General features: G+C 44.3%; 1 protein-coding gene across 3 annotated transcripts in view; it reads right to left on the bottom strand.

Annotated features, from left to right (window-relative positions):
- Positions 1-17,424, bottom strand: part of FGFR3 (fibroblast growth factor receptor 3) — a 111,016-nt gene that overhangs the window by 61,146 nt on the left and 32,446 nt on the right. For all 3 annotated transcript variants that reach the window (XM_053308026.1, XM_053308027.1, XM_053308029.1), the window contains exon 3: positions 10,384-10,647. In XM_053308026.1, the coding sequence (XP_053164001.1) occupies positions 10,384-10,647 (264 nt within the window). The remainder of the gene's footprint in view (positions 1-10,383; positions 10,648-17,424) is intronic.

The following is a 17,424-nucleotide window of genomic DNA, read 5'->3' as shown; positions in this document are numbered from 1 at the left end:
GCCTCTGCTATCTTAAAATTCTTCTTTCACAGATATGGCCACTGTATACCTGCTGCAATTAAGGTTTACGAGGCTAAAATACTCTCACAATTGATGTATGGTGCTGCTATTTGTGTGCCACATACCTTTAAACAAATGGAAGTGGTCCAATCAAAATTTTTGTGTGTTCTATTCTCAGCCCCCAGATGTGTGCCCAATGTCATTCTACGGCTGGAGGCCAGCCTAACAAGAGTGGAGGTCAAGGTTTGGATGCATGTATTTAACCTTTGGATTTAAATCATTTTCTGTCCTAAAGGACTAGACCCCTTTTGTTTTGGAAGATGGCTTCCAATCTAGCTGGCGTAAATGACTCTATGATGTGTTGGGCAAGCATGGATTTCCCTCTCAATTTCTAATGCCTCTGGCCTGTGATGCTACTAAAGGGCTTATAAAATAACATATAGCAGACATTGAGCAACCTGGCACGAATTTCTGCAAGAAACTCTCTTGGTAGTTTCATGAATTTCCCTAAACCAGCCCACTATTTAATGAATTTAACTACTTTGTCCCAGAGAAGGACCTTCTTCCTCACACGATTTAGCGCACTTCCATCTGATGTACTGGAGGCTAGGTTCCATAAAACCCTTATAACCAGTCAAATCTGTTCTTGTGAGCAGGGTGTCGAAACTGTGACTCATGTTTTTCTATACTGCACATTTTACAGAGATATTCATATTTCTCTTATCTCCCTCCTCTTATCAGACATTCTTGTTAGAATGGATGATGGATATACAACTTTTTAATTAGCTGATCGCTGTGTATCTACAACATTGTGTGCGTGGCCAAATTTTGTGCAGCCACATATAAGATCAGGTCTGAGCTGATTCAAGTTATTGGTGTTTTGTATTACTGTATTATTTTCATTTTGTATTGTTTCTGTAATGTTGGGTCAACGACCGTAATAAAGCATTTATAATATTACATAGTATGTCAGCAAGAGAAAAGCATCTATGTGTACGCATGTGTGTCTGTGTGACGGGGCTCAAACATTCTGCTAGGGATGTGCATGAACTGAAGCTCATGCACAGGTTTGGCGCTGCAGGTGGGGAGCAGCGAGTGCGATCTTTAAAAATGAGGAGAGCAGGTCCTCTTGGGGATGCATATACTGCAGCAGGAAGCTACATGGGGCAGCGGAGAGCAGGTAAGACTGCTCTCCTCCTTTTGAAGGATCCTGCTCACTGCTTCCCCCTCTTCCTAGCGCCGCCAAACCTGTGCATGAACCGAGGTCTCTGCATTCTGCTCCTGGGCCTTTCAAGAGTTCTGAGAAAAAATCCTGAGGCCAACAGTTGCAATGAGAAGAAGGAAAGTGAAAGAGAGAGAAGAAGGAAAGGGAAGAAAGAAAGGAAAAGAAAAGGAGAAGGCAGGAGAAATAAAGATAAAGCAGTGAGTTTTTGTGCCCAACTATGACAGACAGCTTTGGAACCCAGTCACAACAGCATATGCAACTTCTTAAAGTGCATACCTATGAGATAAGAGTTATCCAAGTACTTATATTTCTCTGTAACAAAATATAGCATTAAGTGTTTGTAAGGTAAATGTACATTTCTTTATCTTCCATTACTATTAACCTTCTCTATTATTGTTCCATACAGTTTCCCCCCTCTAATAACAAATGAGAAGGGCCTTGGAAAAATATCTGGAATCCCTAATTAGAGTAACATACCCCTAAGGAGGATTACATCTGGCCTGAAGGAGTGACTGGTAGGGATGTGCACGGGGGTGGTTCGGCGGGTGTATGCGTGCATCTTTAAGGGTGAGGGAGGGTGCACTTACCCCTCCCGCCACATTTCCCCCACTAGAGCTCCGTTTTGTTAAAGCCTCTCAGGGCGACAGCATACCTCCCTGCTGCCCCGTCTCCCGGAAGTTCTGTGCACCTCCCTAGTGACTGGTGAACTGACAACATTACACATGTTAGGAGCTGAGGGGAACTAGAAGGTCTTCTGTCTAATTCCCTGCACGAAGAAGAAAAAGGCATATTGCTTAGACAACTGGAAGCCCTTTTCACATGTTCACTGTGAAAATATGGTCACAGTGAACATGTTCTGAAGCTTTGTAGTAGAGCCAAATCAAATTCCAGAGGAAATATTACAACTGTGATTTGTTTTACAAAATGCAGTTTAAAATATTCATTTCACACATACAAATAAGCAAACATAGTCCAGTACTGTATACTTATTAAAAAAAACAACCCCAAAACAAAACACAAGTGATACTGAACGTATAACTATGGAGAAATTAGTATTTTTTTGCTTTGTATAAGGTTTGTATTATGTATATGTATGATGATACATTCTGTTATATTTGTGGTAGAGAGTATTGGTAAGTATAGTTTGGTCAATAAAGAATTAACAGGATATAAGGTGTGCGCTAGGGCTTTTTAGTAGAGCAGCCCCTGCGTTGCCCAGGAAATCTTGTATGGAATGTTGCCAGGGAGAGATGAGAGTTAACAGGCTTGTCACGAGGCAAGTTAGAGTTGGTGTCTGACTCTCAAGAAGAGAGGTCAGTAGAAGATAGTGTTCTGCTCTTTGAGAGAAAAGAGTGGTTTGTGTTAATCTCTTGTTTAGCCTAGCTCTGTGACAAAGTGGAATGGCTAATCATCTTTCTGTTATTTTAAGAACATAAGAACTGCCCTGCTGGACCAAGGCTTATACCATGGCCCAACAGATGCCTCTGGGAAGCCTACAGGCAAGAGGTGAGGGCATGCCCTCTCTTGCTGTTGCTGCCCTGAAACTGGTATTGTATTTAGAGGCATCTTGCCTCTGAGGCTGGAGGTGGCCTATAGCTACCAGACTAGTAGCCATTGTTAGACCTGTCCTCCATGAGTTTGTCTAAGTGCCTTTTAAAGCCATCCAAGCTAGTGCCACATCCCATGGCAGAGAATTCTATAGATTATTTATTTATTCATCAAATTTATATGCCACCCCAAATTTCCATCTCTTCACTGTGTGAAAAAGTACTTCCTTTTGTTGGTCTTAAGTTTCCCGGCCTTCACTTTCATGGGATGACCCCTGGTTCTAGTGTTGTGAGAGTGGGAGAACAATTTCTCTTTGTCCACTCTTTCTACTCCATGCATATACATATACACCTCTATCACGCCTCTTTTCCAAACTGAAAAGCCCCAGATGCAGTAGTCTTGCCTCATAAGTAAGGTGCTCCAGGCCCCCAATAGTCTTGGTTTCACTTTTCTGTACCTTTTCCAGTTCTACAATGTTCTTCTTGAGATACGGTGACCAGAACTGCATGCAGTACTCAAAATGTGGCCGCACCATAGATTTGTATAACAGGATTATAATATTAGCATTTTTATTTTCAATCCTCTTCCTAATGATCCGTAGCATGGAATTTGTCTTTTTCACAGGTGCCGTGCACTGTCGACACTTTCAATGACCTGACCTCCACGACCTCAAGATCTCTCTCCTGGTCAGTCACAGACAGCTCAGAACCCATGTGTGTATGTTAAACTCGGGGTTTTGTTTGTTTTTTGCCTCAATATGCATCACTTTACACTTGTTCAAACTGAACCACATTTGCCATTATGTTGCCCACTCACCCAGTTTGGAGAGATCCTTTTGGAGCTCCTCACAATCTGTTGTGGATTTCACTACCCTAAATAGTTTGTCATCTGCACATTTGGCCACTTTGCTGCTTACCCAAACTTCTAGATCACATATGAATAAGTTAAAGAGCTCTAGTCCCACCCAGTACAGATCCCTGGGGGACCCCACTTACTTCCCTCCATTGTGAAAACTGTCCATTTATTCCTACCCTCTGTTTCCTCTCCTTCAACCAGTTACTGATGCACACATGAATCTGTCTCCTTATCCCATGACTGCTAAGTTTACTCAAGAGCCTTTGGTGGGGAACTTTGTCAAAAGCTTTTTGGAAGTCTAAGTATGTCAATAGGATCACCTTTATCCACATGCCTGTTGACACTCTCAAAGAACTCCAAAAGGTTAGTGAGGCAAGACTTGCCTTTCCAGAAGCCATGCTGGTTCTACTACAGCAAGGCCTGTTCTTCTACATGTTTAACAATTTTGTCCTTAAGTACGCTTTCCATTAATTTACCCGGCACAGAAATTAAGCTAACTGGCCTGTAATTTCTCGTATCCCCCTTGGATCCCTTTCTGAAAATCAGAGTTACATTAGCTACTTTCCAGTCCTTTGGTACAAAGCCTGATTGTAGGAACAAGTTATATATTTTTGCTAGGTGATCAGCAATTTCACATTTGAGTTCCTTCAGGAATGGCTGCCATCTGGCCCTGGCAACTTGTTATTTTTTAGTTTTTCAAGACAGTTTAGAACAGTGTTTCTTAACGTTTTTGGAGTCATGGACTGGTACATTATTTGTGCGCAGTTTCCCAGACCAGCAATTAGCAAGGGGTTCGCCCCCATCACCCCCAAACCCACCCCCAGGCATCCCCCCCAAAACAATTTTGGGTAGCTCTCTGGAGCTCATTTCCAGGCAGCCCTCACTGCTGGATAATGTTCATTTTGAACATTATCCAGCAGTGAGAGCTGCCTGGAAATGAGCTCCAGAGAGCTCCTGCCAGCCCAAAATTGTTTTTTTGGGGGGTGATTTTTATTAGTGATGCCTCGTGGACCGGCACCGGTCTGCGGACCAGGAGTTGAGAAACACTGGTTTAGAACATCCTCTCTCATCACCTCAAATTGGTCCAGTTCTTCAGCCTCTAAGCCTGAGAAACTCAGTTCCGGAGTGGCTATATTGTCAGCATCCTCTGCCATGAAGACAGATGCAAAGAACTATTTTGGCTTCTCTGCAATCTCCTTATCCTCCTTAATAATCCCTTTCATGACCTCATCATGTAAGGGTCCAATCACCTCCTTGGCAGGTTTTCTGTTTCTGATATATTTAAAGAAGTTTTTGTTGTTCCACTTGACACTTCTAGCTATTTGCTCCTCAAACTCCCTTTTTGCATCCCTTATTGTCTCCTTGCATTTCTTTTGCCAGAGTTTATGTTCCTTTCTGTTCTCTTCATTTGGGCAGGACTTCTATTTTCTGAAGGAAGTCTTCTTCCCCTTTTATATCTTCCCCAACTGATGATTTTTAGGATTTTCTTGAGGTTCCATCTTTGGAACTTCCAAGCATGGGGTCCTTGTTCCCAATACTATACATTTTCACTCGAAAGTAAGCCCCAAAGAAATAAATGAGGTTCCCCCCTTAGAAGGGTTCCTTGCTTCTATGCTTTGTTGAGGGGCTGGGAGGAAGGGGGGGGGGAAAGAGGACCCACATTCTTGCCTAGGATCTCTGCTGATTCTTATGTGTGTTTACTCAGAAATAAGTGCCAACCTAATCAATGGACTTAGGTTCTAGTAAGTAAGTAATGGACTTACTTTCAGGGGGCACTTCCCAGTGTATTGCTCAGAGTGCTGCATGGATGACTATCTGCTTGATGGGCAGAAGTCACAGGTGTGTGTTTGGTGCAAGGAACTTCTGGCTCTCAGGGAACAAGTTTGTTCCTTCGAGACCAAGGTGGCGGATCTGGAGAAGCTTAGAGAAACAGAGAGGGATGAGGATGAGACCTTCAGGGACGTGGTAGAGGCATCCCACTCCAAGGCTGATAGCTCCTCTGCTGTCAGGGAGAATGAAGGTCTCGGGGAAGGAGGACAACAGTCTGAGGAAGAGGGAAATGCTCCCTTAGAAGGGACCCCTTCCATGGATGATGAGCCCATATCCTCTGGCACAGGGGATACTCCTTCGGGGGGTGGGGGCATCCGTGTAGTCGGTTATTCAATCATTAGAGGTATAGAGAGATGGGTTTGTGACCCGCGTGTTGACCATAAGGTGACTTGCCTGCCTGGTCCGAAGGTTGCAGACACCATGCAGCTTCTAGATAGGCTGTTAGGCAGTGCTGGGGAGGAGACAGCTGTCGTGGTACACGTTGGAACCAACAATGTGGGGAAGTGTAGTCGGGAGGTCCTGGAAGCCAAATTTAGGCTGATAGGTAGTGTAGTGAAGTCCAGGATCCCCAAGGTAGCATTCTCAGAAATGCTACCTGTTCCACGCGCAGGTACAGTGAGACAGGCAGAGCTGAGGGATCTCAATGCATGGATGAAACGTTGGGGCCAGGAGGAGGGGTTTATATTTGTTAGGCACTGGGATACATTTGGGGGCAAGCAAAGCCTGTACAAAAGGGATGGGCTGCACTTGAATCAAGATGGAAACAAACTGCTGCCGCTTAAAACAAAAAAGGTTGCAGATCAGCTTTTAAAAGGATGCACTGGGGAATAGCCGACAGGAGCTGGGCAGTATCCGGTTCGGCAAATGCCATCCTTTAAAGTGTGAGCTTTAAAAGGATTTTTAAAAAACAACAGAAGGGGACAGAGCAGAACCACATAAAGAGCAGACAGAAGGCTGTGCTAGCTAGTCAAAGAGATCAAGGAGCCAAAAGAAAGATAGCATACACTAGATGAGAGATTCAGCATATAGGTGCTTATATGCCCATGCCAGAAGTCTCTGAGCCAGGATGGGTTGCCCTCTTCTGCACCTTTTACAGTTCTACAATGTCCTTCTTTAGATGTGATGACTAGAATTGTACACAGTACTCCAGGTGTGGCCGCACCATCGTTTTGTAGAAGGTCATTATAATATTAGCAGTTTTATTTTCAGTTCCCTTCCTAATGATCCCTAGCATGGAATTGGCCTTTTTCACAGCTGCCGCACATTGAGTTGACACTTTCAACGAGCTGTCCACCGCGACCCCAAGATCCCTCTCCTGGTCAGTCACTGACAGCTCAGATCCCATCAGCATATACTTGAAGTTGGGGTTTTTCATCCAATGTGCATCACTTTACACTTGCCAACATTGAAAAGCATTTGCCATTTTGCCGCCCACTCCCCTAGTCTGGAGAGATCCTTTTGGAGTTCCTTACAATCCATTTTGGATTTCACCACCCGAAGGAGTTTGGTATCATCTGCAAATTTGACCACCTCGCTGCTTACCCAACTTCTAGGGGTAACCATATATACTAGCTGGGTGACTCTGGGCCAGTCACTTCTCTTTCAGCCTAACCTACTTCACAGGGTTGTTGTGAGGAGAAACTCAAGTACGTAGTAGTACTCTGGGCTCCTTGGAGGAAGAGTGGGATATAAATGTAAAAATAAATAAATAAAATAGTTCAATTGAATATATGGTTTTTGCAGCATTGCATTCTATTTCCCCAGATAGAAAAGGAGACCTAGATGTTTCTTCCACCTCCAAAGAGCCAGGACAGGCACCTGAAATATGGGGACAAGAGAGCCAGTGTGGTGTAGTGGTTAGAGTGCTGGACTTGGACTGGAGCGACCCAAGTTCAAATCCCCATTCAGCCATAAAACTAGCTGGGTGACTCTGGGCCAGTCACTTCTCTCTCAGCCTAACCTACTTCACAGGGTTGTTGTGAAAGAGAAACTCAAGTATGTAGTACACCGCTCTGGGCTCCTTGGAGGAAGAGCAGGATATAAATGTTAAAATAATAAAAAATAATAATAATAATGAGAGAGGCCAATGTGTAAGGGTATGATTGTCCAGGGGTATTTGCTATTAGCCCCAAGAACCACACATTTATCACACAAATACTTTAATTGTTCAATGCTGATTGTTAATCTGAAGTGTGAAAAGACAATTCTATTTTAAAATGTTATTTTAAAAAATCATAACTTTCCTTCCAGTTAATCATTCAAAATGGTTTAAGTTAACTCATCCTAAACACAATCATCAAATCAAATAAAAACCTGGACCTGCAAATGCATGAGGCAAGTATAAAGTTGCCCTCTAGTAACCAGGTGCTAATCCCTTCTTTGCAGTTCATTGCTAGCATGAGTCTGGCCTTTTAAAAGAAATATACAAGACATGCTCAGTTCAGCAATGAGTAAACCCATGCATGACTAACAAATATGCAATCCTATGCATAATTATTCAGAAGCAAGTCCAATTATGTTCATTTGGATTGAATGCATGTGTAAGTTGTTCATGGGATTGCTGGCCCAGCCAATTCTGTACCTAAAGAAGGCATAGGCAACCTTTCAGAAAGTGGTGTGCCAATCAGGGGTATTGTTAGGGTCCACCAATGGTCCACTATGGTCCACCAATGAATTGCTCAGAGCCCCAAATCTCAGCAGCCATCTCCCTCTGTGACCTCTACCAGAAAGAAAATGTAGCAGTGGAGGTACCTGCACAGAGCAAGGGAGAGAGGTCCTAGCCTCCCCTGGCTCTCTGCTGCTTCCACTTCCATGCTGTATTATAATAGAGACTTTTTTAAAAAATGAAGATATTTGAGCGGGGTATGATTGAGTTTAAGTGGGGCTGTGGATCTTTTAAGTACCTAGCAACACACCTGGCACCAAATCTTTAGGGGTGGCTTGAGGAGAGGGCAGCTTGAAGCAAAGCTGGCAGCCCTGCCTTGCTAGCCCAGCCCCCCACCCAACCATAGCATCAGCCAGGCCATGATACTTCCCCATTCCCCACATCACTAACCATGAATTGAGCTGCAGAACTCACCACTGGGCTAGAAGCCTTATGCTGATCACTCCTTCTCTTCTTCTCAGCAGTGTTCAGCATTGTTCTCCAGCCAGCATTAAGCACTGCCATTCTTCAAACTTTTGTGCTTTCTCTGCTCCATTTCAGGAGCAGATAAACCATCAAGGTTAGTTGCTGGATGGGAGGGAGAGCCCACACATAAGGAAGACCAGCTGCTATGATGCCTGCTGCCTGCCTCTGGCTGGTATGTCACTGCTTGCTGTAGCAGGCAGTGGACATCCAGAATTGGGGATGGCGATCTCTCTGGCTGGGCAGTTGTCTCTTTCTCACACATGCACATTCATTTTTTCAGAGCACGCATGTTCAATAGAAACTAAGTAGGCCCCAAGGTCAACCTGCACGTACATACACACGCACACACACACAAACCCACCTATCTACCTCAGAGTAAGATAAGGCAGCCTCCCATAAGGTGAGATGAGGTGGTCACCTCATGCAGTGGATTTTGAGGACAGTAAAATGCCCCCTAGTTCATCTGCCTCCCTCTACAACATGTTGCAACTGGAGTGCACCTTAGCAGAGCAATGGAAGAGCTGCCACTGCTCAAACAGCTGCCCTAAAGCAATAGTTTGCTGTGACCTCCTCCTTCCAGACCAGCACGCACCTTCCTACTTCTCCCACTGGGCTAGTCATTAAAAGAAACGACAAGGAAATAATGAAAGTAGAATACAGTACACACTCTATAAAACATCTATCGAGTATTTCTTTCCATAGCGCACAGGAGACACACCATAGAGTGCCTCCTGTACTCTACCGCCCTTACATCATTTCCTCTTCTGCTTCCTTCTTTTCATAATATTCATACATGAGGGAAGTAGGAGAGTGTGTGCCCAGCCAGGTAACAGCAGTGGCAATTGTCACTGCTGCAGAAGGGAGAGGAAACAGAGGAGGTGGTAGGTGTTTGCATGCATATGTGCACACATCTAGGGAAGCAGTGGCCATTGCAAACAGGGGGGAAAGAGGCATAATTGGCGGAGGGAGGGAGGCAGCATTTAGCACTCTGAACTCTTAGGCCACTACTGACAAGCAACCTGCCTCTAGATAGGGTTGGAGAGGGGTGAACAAAAAACAGAGTCTGCCAGGAGGGAGTGTGGCACATTCAGATGAGTAACCACCCTATGCTGGAATTTGCAGTTGCTCTACTACTGAATGCTTCAGGGACAGACACAGCACTTGGGGAGGGGGGGGGGGATAAAAGCAAAATCAGCTCCCTCATGTGCCCCCCTGCCACTTCTCATGGATTTTGCATCTCTACATCCCCTCTCAGATTTGACTCCATTATTTCTGCTTTATTGCAAAATGGAAATGAGAATGAAAAATTCAAAGTTCCATCTGCTTCAATAGTGCTTTGCACAGCCACAATGGCCAGTGCCTGAACTCCATCAAAGTCGGAAATATCATTACAAATAAACTCCGGATGCAACAATTTAGCAATGATGTAAGGATTCTCTGTAAAAATGGAGTGAAGGAGAAAAGAAAGCAGAAAAAAGAGCTATAGAAAAATTCCTGGTAAGGCCTTTGGGGCTTTTTTGGTATCTTATTGCATTTAAGTTTAGAAAGTTGTAACAGAGCAGAGTGGAGAGAAAAAACCTGTTACAATATGAGGAAAACAGACACATTAGCTCCAAGATCCTATTGATCAATAGCAAAGGCACTGATCAAAGCCGTCTGATTTTTAGTGTAGAGCCTGGGGCCAAACCTTCAACACCCATTCCGATTTGTAGACAAAGACTGATTTGTGGAGACTGAGTGAACAGCAAAAAACAAAAAACAAAAAACCCCAAACAAACTTTGCAATCTCACTTACCTGTCACTCGAACTGTAAAATTCCTGAGCATTTCAGTGGAGTGCCTTGGTTTACAGCTGTACAGGCCAGAATCATCATAGGACACATTGATAATCCTTAACATTTTTTGTCCAATATGAGTTCGGTTAGTAAGTGAAATCCCAATGCCATCTTTATACCAGAAGACAGACATAGAAGAGACTGCAGTATTACAGGAAAGTTCAATGGTATCACCAGTTCCAAACACCAGTTCTTCAAGGGAAGTAGTTTCTTTCTTTAAATAATCTATGAGGAGGAAAAAAATTGAGACAACATTAGTATGTTCTTGATTATCTATCTCTCTATCTAATTCTCTAAGGCGTACCCGTGGCTAATCCTATGTGTGGCAGGTCTCGTGAGGGTTCGTGAGCAGAAGCACCATGGTGATTGGGCAGTGGAGATTCTATATGCAGACAGGAAGAAGGAGCCTGTGATGGTTAAGGACAGTTGAAATGCAACTCTTACTGGTTGGAAGATATTCTTGATTGTAGAGGAGAGGGATATATGAAAATTATCTATATCTATATCTATCTAAAGGACAGTGAGCAGGGGTCTGCGAGGAGAGGGGTCGTGAGGGAGGAAAGAGCCTCTGCAGGAGAAGGAGGCTGCTGTTGTGTAAATTAGATGAGGAAACAAGATGAACAAGATCTGTTAACTGAGAGGGGGGTGGGGAAAAAGAAAGAAGGGAGGGGAAGAAAGACAAAGGGGAAGAGCGAGTGGAGGAGAAAGAAAGAGAAAAAGGAGGGAGGGGAAGAGAGAAAGAAGGAAGGACAAGGGGTGGGCCTGAGCCTGTCAGCAGCCTGAGGGGAACGTGTGAACCTATTGGCAACAAGGAAGGGCCCAGTCAATCACTGCTGCTGTTTGGGGCTACCAAGGCCATTGGCAGAGGCAGGCAGGCAAGGGACAGGCCTGGGCCTGTCAGCGGCCTAAGGGGAACAAGCGGCAATGGCAGTGGCATCAGCGTGGAAGGTCAACTGCTGCTGCTGCTGCTGCTCCTGTGGGGAGGAGCAGGAGTGGGGCTCTGATGAGGAGGTCTCTGGGGATAGGGGGCTACAGCTTGGCCAACAGGCACCAGCAATGCTGCAGTCGTGACCAAGAGGGGTGAGGGGGATGAAGATCAAGAGGGGTAAGAAGGATGGAAGCAATTGGATGGAGGAGGAGCAGCAGGTGTGAGGCTCAGGTGAGGGTGGAGAGATCTCTTAGGTGAGGCGGGCTGTGGCATGGGGTGCGGGGAGGGGAGCAATCAAGTACTGACATGCAGATGCTCTGTGCGGGTTAAGCTAGTTCAGAATAATCTAGCGATATGCCCATAAAGTGGTAGGTATGTGTATAAAACATGGTATTTTAAAAAACGTGAGAGGATGGGTCTCAGCCCCTAACACTCTTGCCTGTTCCCAGTGGCTTTTAGTTGCTTTATTTTGGCTCCTGCTTCCTCCGGTCCTCCTACTCTCAGTTACAGAATGTTAGAGCTGGAAGGAACCTTGGAGGTTTTCTACTCCAGTCTTCTGCTCAGTGCAGGAAAATGTTGCAGCATCCCTGACAGATGGCTGCCCCAAGCTCTATCTGAAAATCTTTAGAACCCCTCTGCATGAGGCAGACTGGTTCATGCTGAACAGCATTGTTAGAAGATTCGCCATAATGTCTAAATTTTTTCTTGTGATTTCAATCCACTGGCCCTAGTCTGGCCCTCAGGAACAACAGAAAACAAGCCAATTCCTCCTCCTATGTGACAGCCCTTCAGATATTTGGCTATCGTATCCCCCATTAGTCTTCTCCAGCCTAAAACATACCCCTGCTGAGCAAAGAAGTGACTTTTAAAAGTGGTAGTTCTTTTTATTTAGCAGGAGGAAAGCAACTGACCCTATCCATCCCCAGCTGATCCCCATCCCTCCAGTGGCTTTTGCTGGTGTCTATCTTATGTTTCTTTTTTAAGATTGTGAGCCCTTTGGGGACAGAGAGCCATTCTATTCTATTCTATTCTATTCTATTCTATTCTATTCTATTCTATTCTATTCTATTCTATTCTATTCTATTCTATTCTATTCTAAACTGCTTTAGGAGCTTCTGTTGAAAAGCAGTATATAAATATTTGTCATATTCTTATTCAACACCGGCAACCATTCCTCATAGACACTATTCTTTATTGCAAGGCCTAGGAGTCAGTGGTTCCCCCTGCTACTTTTGCTAACTGAGCAAAGAAGCATCTTTGAAAAAATGGTATTCTCTTATATTTAACAGGGGAGATCAACTATCCCAGTCCAACCCCAGCACAGCATTTCTCTAGTGCAGGCCTGCTCAATTTAGGGCCCCCAGCTCTTTTTGAACTACAACTCTCATAATCCCCCAGCCACAGAGGCCAACAGCCAGAGATTATGGGAGTTCTAGGCCAACATCTGCAGGAGGGCCGAAGTTGAGCAGCCCTGCTCTAGTGGATGTTGCTGGTGTCTACCTTATATTTCCTTTTAGATGGCAAGACCTTTTGGGACTAGGAACCATCTTATTTACTATTGGTGTTTCTATGTAAACCATATTGAACATTTTTGTTAAAGAGTGATATTTATAAATATTTGTTGTAATAGTAGTAGTGGTGGCGGTGGCAGCAGCTCCCATCAGCCCAAGAGTGGTTCCCTGACTAATTGTTTTTTGGGCCTGTATGAAACTTCAGCCAAAGCTGAAAACTCTGCACAGCCCCATGGCACCATGTGGAGGAGACTGTTCCCACTGTGCAGTGGTGCATTTTGCCCAGCACCAGTAGGCCTCTTAAGGGGAACAAAGCTCTCTGGAGCCCCTAAACCATCTTGGAAGCTGTGCACAGAGTACTGGGACATGTACCCTTCCCAACATTTTCTCATCAAGCTCTAAGAGAGGCAGAGCCTTCTTAAGCTCTCGAGGGCCCCCTGAGCCCTTGAAAAAGGGGTATACTGAGTAGAGGTCAGCACCCTCGCTGATTGCATTTATGGCATAAGCAGGTGAAATACAGAACAGACCCGCCTGAATGCTGCAAAAAGGAACAAAAGAGAAAGGAATGCCACCTCTCTTCCCTCCTAATTTGATAAGAAGCTCCCAAGGCTGAGTCAAGCTCTACCTACTATCTCCCTATTGTTGTCTGTGCCAGAGGGTGTGATGTTCCCTCCTCTCTCCCCTTTGTCCAGGTGATTGCTTTAGTGATCTCCCTCTTTGAATATATTTTGTCATGGAGCATACAGGAAACCACCACCCAGGGACAACCTAATCATAATTTATTCATGCCTTATCAGGAACAGTAATTCCTGAAGTCATCAGGAAATTCCAGGAAGGGACCATCTGCTGGACTCCTCCTAGCTGGAGGACTGGATGGTGACCATCTGCTGGACTCTTCAGGAGAGGAGAGCTGGTCTTGTGGTAGCAAGGCAAGCATGACTTGCCCCCTTAGCTAAGCAGGGTCCACCCTGGTTGCATATGAATGGGGGACTTGATGTGTGAGCACTGTAAGATATTCCCCTTAGGGGATGGAGATAATATGGGAAGAGCAGAAGGTTCCAAGTTCCCTCACTGGCATCTCCAAGACAGGGCTGGGAGGGATTCCTGCCTGCAACCTTGGAGAAGCTGCTGCCAGTCTGTGTAGACAATACTGAGTGAGATGGACCAATGCTCTGGCTCAGTATATGGCAGCTTCCTATGTTCCTAGCCTTAGGACATTTTTGCCTATAAGAAACCCCTTCAAACATGGGATAATGCTTTTGGTGTTGCCTTGCATCTGGCACACATACTGTCCATGCAACCCGCATGCATCCTACCATCAGAATCTGCATCCCCCATGCTGCCCGGGTCTGCCTCGCTCTGTGCTTGAGCTCCCCAGAGATAATTCCCACAGTGAGATTAAGGAAGATATGACAAATGGCTTTCCTCTGTATTTCTCTTTCTTTCACCCCCAAACCTCTATTCCCCCTTCCTAGTATAGCAACCTAGTAACATGCCTAACCAACCACATTTTCATTTTCTATACCCCTATTATCCCTCAATAAAGCAACTCTTTATTTTCAAAGTAACGAAAGAGTAACTTTACCTTTCCAGTATGTCCACATTGTGGCCACCTCTCGCACAGCTCTTAAGGCATGTTTATTGCTGTTCATGGGTCTGCACCCATTTGATGCTAATTTCCCCCATTTGAGCCAAAACATAGTCACAGAGGGTGGTAGCTGACACATCTCACAGTCATCGTAATAAACCTTGCTGATATTTCTGAATACCTTTTACATCTTTTAATGTAAACACCAAACTTTAAAAAGTGTCCTTGAACAAAAACCCCTACATCTATTTGTCTGTGATCTGGCAGGCTTTATGAAGTGTTTCATTCTGGGATCAAAGTTATAGTGTTTTAGTGATAATCTCTGAAGCAAAAAGTAATGTGCAGTCAAAGCAGCAAAGTGAGTCACACACTCCTCCAAATGTCTGAGGTAGTTTCTGAATCAAATCTTTGTTCTGTGTGCAGCCCTAAAAAGGTCTCCCAAGCTCAGAGTGTCTGGTTCAGTAGAAGAATCTCTTGTAGCAGGAATGGGAAAGACCCAGCCAAGATCTCTGAATGCCACTGCTAGCTGGAGAAAGTACTACTGGACTGAGTCTGGCTCAGAGCTTTACAGCTTTACATCTTAGAGGAGCACCTGAGATGCAAAAATGGGCAGCGTTTGCAGTCTCAGTCTATACGCAAATGTAATAGTTAAAAAGAAATCCACATCCACCCTATCGGGCACCTCAAATTCTTTGATCTGCTTTATCATAGTCTTGCAGCAGGTGAAGAGGAACTGTTGCAGATGTGAACAAGCTGAGCAAGTTCCACTTCAAACATGACAAGAAGTGCTGCCAGCTGAATATATAAGTGAAGGCATTCAGCGAACACAGCTCCTCCATAACATATGAAGCTGCTTTTACGCAAAGAAACTCAGAAAGCCAAAAGGGCAGTCTTCAAGAAAAACTGGCAAAACACACACACACACACACACACCCCACAACACCACCAAAATTTGGATCTTTGTTTTAATTCAAATATAATTAGCTCCAAAGCATGATGAAGCCAATGTAAAACAATACATATTCCTTGAAACGACCAGTAATAATGTTATAAAGAATAAGAAATGTTTCACCCATGGTGATCAACATGAAGTTAGAACTATCTTTTCTGTATGTGCCTTTTTTTGCTCTTTAGGAAGCAAAAATCAACACATATAGGGAATGGAAAGAGGAGCATATATATCTAAGGAAGAGTACAAAAGAAGAGATGGTGTCAGGAAAGCTAAGGCTCAGAATGAGCTGTGGCCTGCTTTCAAGGTATTCCAAAACCAACCAAAACTGGTTTTACAGATATATCCGGAGCAAGAGGAGGGTGTTTTATTATTAATTATTACTGAGTAGTCGCCTCTGAGGAAAGACACAAAGTTGAAAATGCATTGGGAAATCTGATAATCAGGTTTGTTAATTGTCTTGCTCCTACTGACTCTACCTTTTCTTAATTCAACGAGTGATGTGGCCTTTCTTCCATTTGCAGAATTCATTACAACTACAAATTAACCCAAATAGCAAGATTGAACAAATGGATAAGGCTAGCATTCCCCAATCACATAAGCAAGTAACTATTGTTTGCTTATTAATTTTGTGTACCACTTCACCCAGATGGCTCTAGGTGGTTCACATAAATAAAAGCAGATAAACACAAAAACCATTTAAAACAATTAAAATTGTTTAATTTTTTATTTTAAAAATTACTGAAGGCTAAACTAAAAAGATGTGTTCTTAGGGGTCTTTTAATGGCTGGTATTGGTCTAAAGCCTCCGATATCTATAGGGAACGCATTCCACAGCCCAGTAGTAGCTACAGCAAAAGCCTGATCCCAAGTCACTGCCAGATGAACCAGCAGAAGCTGGTTCAGGACTGCCATCTTGAATTATTAGCTGTTCTATGCCTTGACAAAATTGTCATTCAATCTAGGAGCCAGCCCAAAAATTCATGAGCCAGATTAAGTGTTGCTTTAGAGGATCAATGGACCTCTAAAACAACATTTCATTCATTCAAGGTTCAAATCACTGGGAAGATGGGGCAGGTGGAGAACTGAGAGACCCAATAATGGGGATACTTTTGTGTCAAATGTTGGGAGAGGGCAACATGGTTCCGGAGGAGGAGCATGAGAAATGAAAGGGAGTTGTGAATTACATCCTGGGGCATGTAGGACTCAATACTTGAGGAGCCAGATATCTCTGTTCTAAGTTGCTACAGAGGAAGAATAGGTCAAGGTATGGGTTTGGCTTGTTGAGAATGGGGAAGCACAGTGGCATGCTAGAAAGTAGTAGGGAAAGAGCCAGAAGAAAAAGATACGCTGATAATTTGGTGAGGATAACTGAAAGGTCACCAGGAGTTGGCAGGGGTAGGGTCAAGGGGACACATAGTGGGGATAAGGACAGGAGAGAAAGGGGAGAAATAGGAAAGGACTGAGAAAGGCAAAAGAAGGAGGGAGAGCTAGAAGAGGAAGCAAGGGGTGGGAGACTGATAAGAGAGATCAGAGCAGATGGTTTTAATTTTGGCATTGAAGAGCATGAAGCCTTGAGCAGAGAGAAGGAAGAGGAAAGGCAGGGGACAGGCCTTTTTACTTGGGTTGTTTTCAAACAATAGCCAGAACACTGTATTCTCAATCCCAAATCAGGGGGAAATTCACCACTACACAAAGTATGTGACCAATGAGTAACTTTGCTACAGCTACCATGACAGTCAAGTTGTATCCCATTCTACACTGTGGTGGAAGCACTGGTGCCAAAAGCATTTTAAGGAAGCCTGGCCCACTAGAGGATCACGATGGCATCACAGTGCAACATGGGTATTGCTTCTTGACAGGCTCAGCCTCAGTCCCCACACAACTTAGACCCTCAATTTTAATTATGCCACTCAGCCTCAAATCATTCAGAAGACTAGACGGGCCCTTCCTCCTCAAAGTATTTCCACTTGCATAACATGCCAGAATCTCCCCCTGCCCATATAGTTATTGTGTCTATAGGCAAG

The sequence above is a fragment of the Hemicordylus capensis genome, chromosome 3 (genome assembly GCF_027244095.1).
Source record: "Hemicordylus capensis ecotype Gifberg chromosome 3, rHemCap1.1.pri, whole genome shotgun sequence".
Lineage (NCBI taxonomy): Eukaryota > Metazoa > Chordata > Lepidosauria > Squamata > Cordylidae > Hemicordylus > Hemicordylus capensis.
Note: the sequence above shows the minus strand (reverse complement) of the source record. Positions and strands in the feature narration are given on the sequence as shown.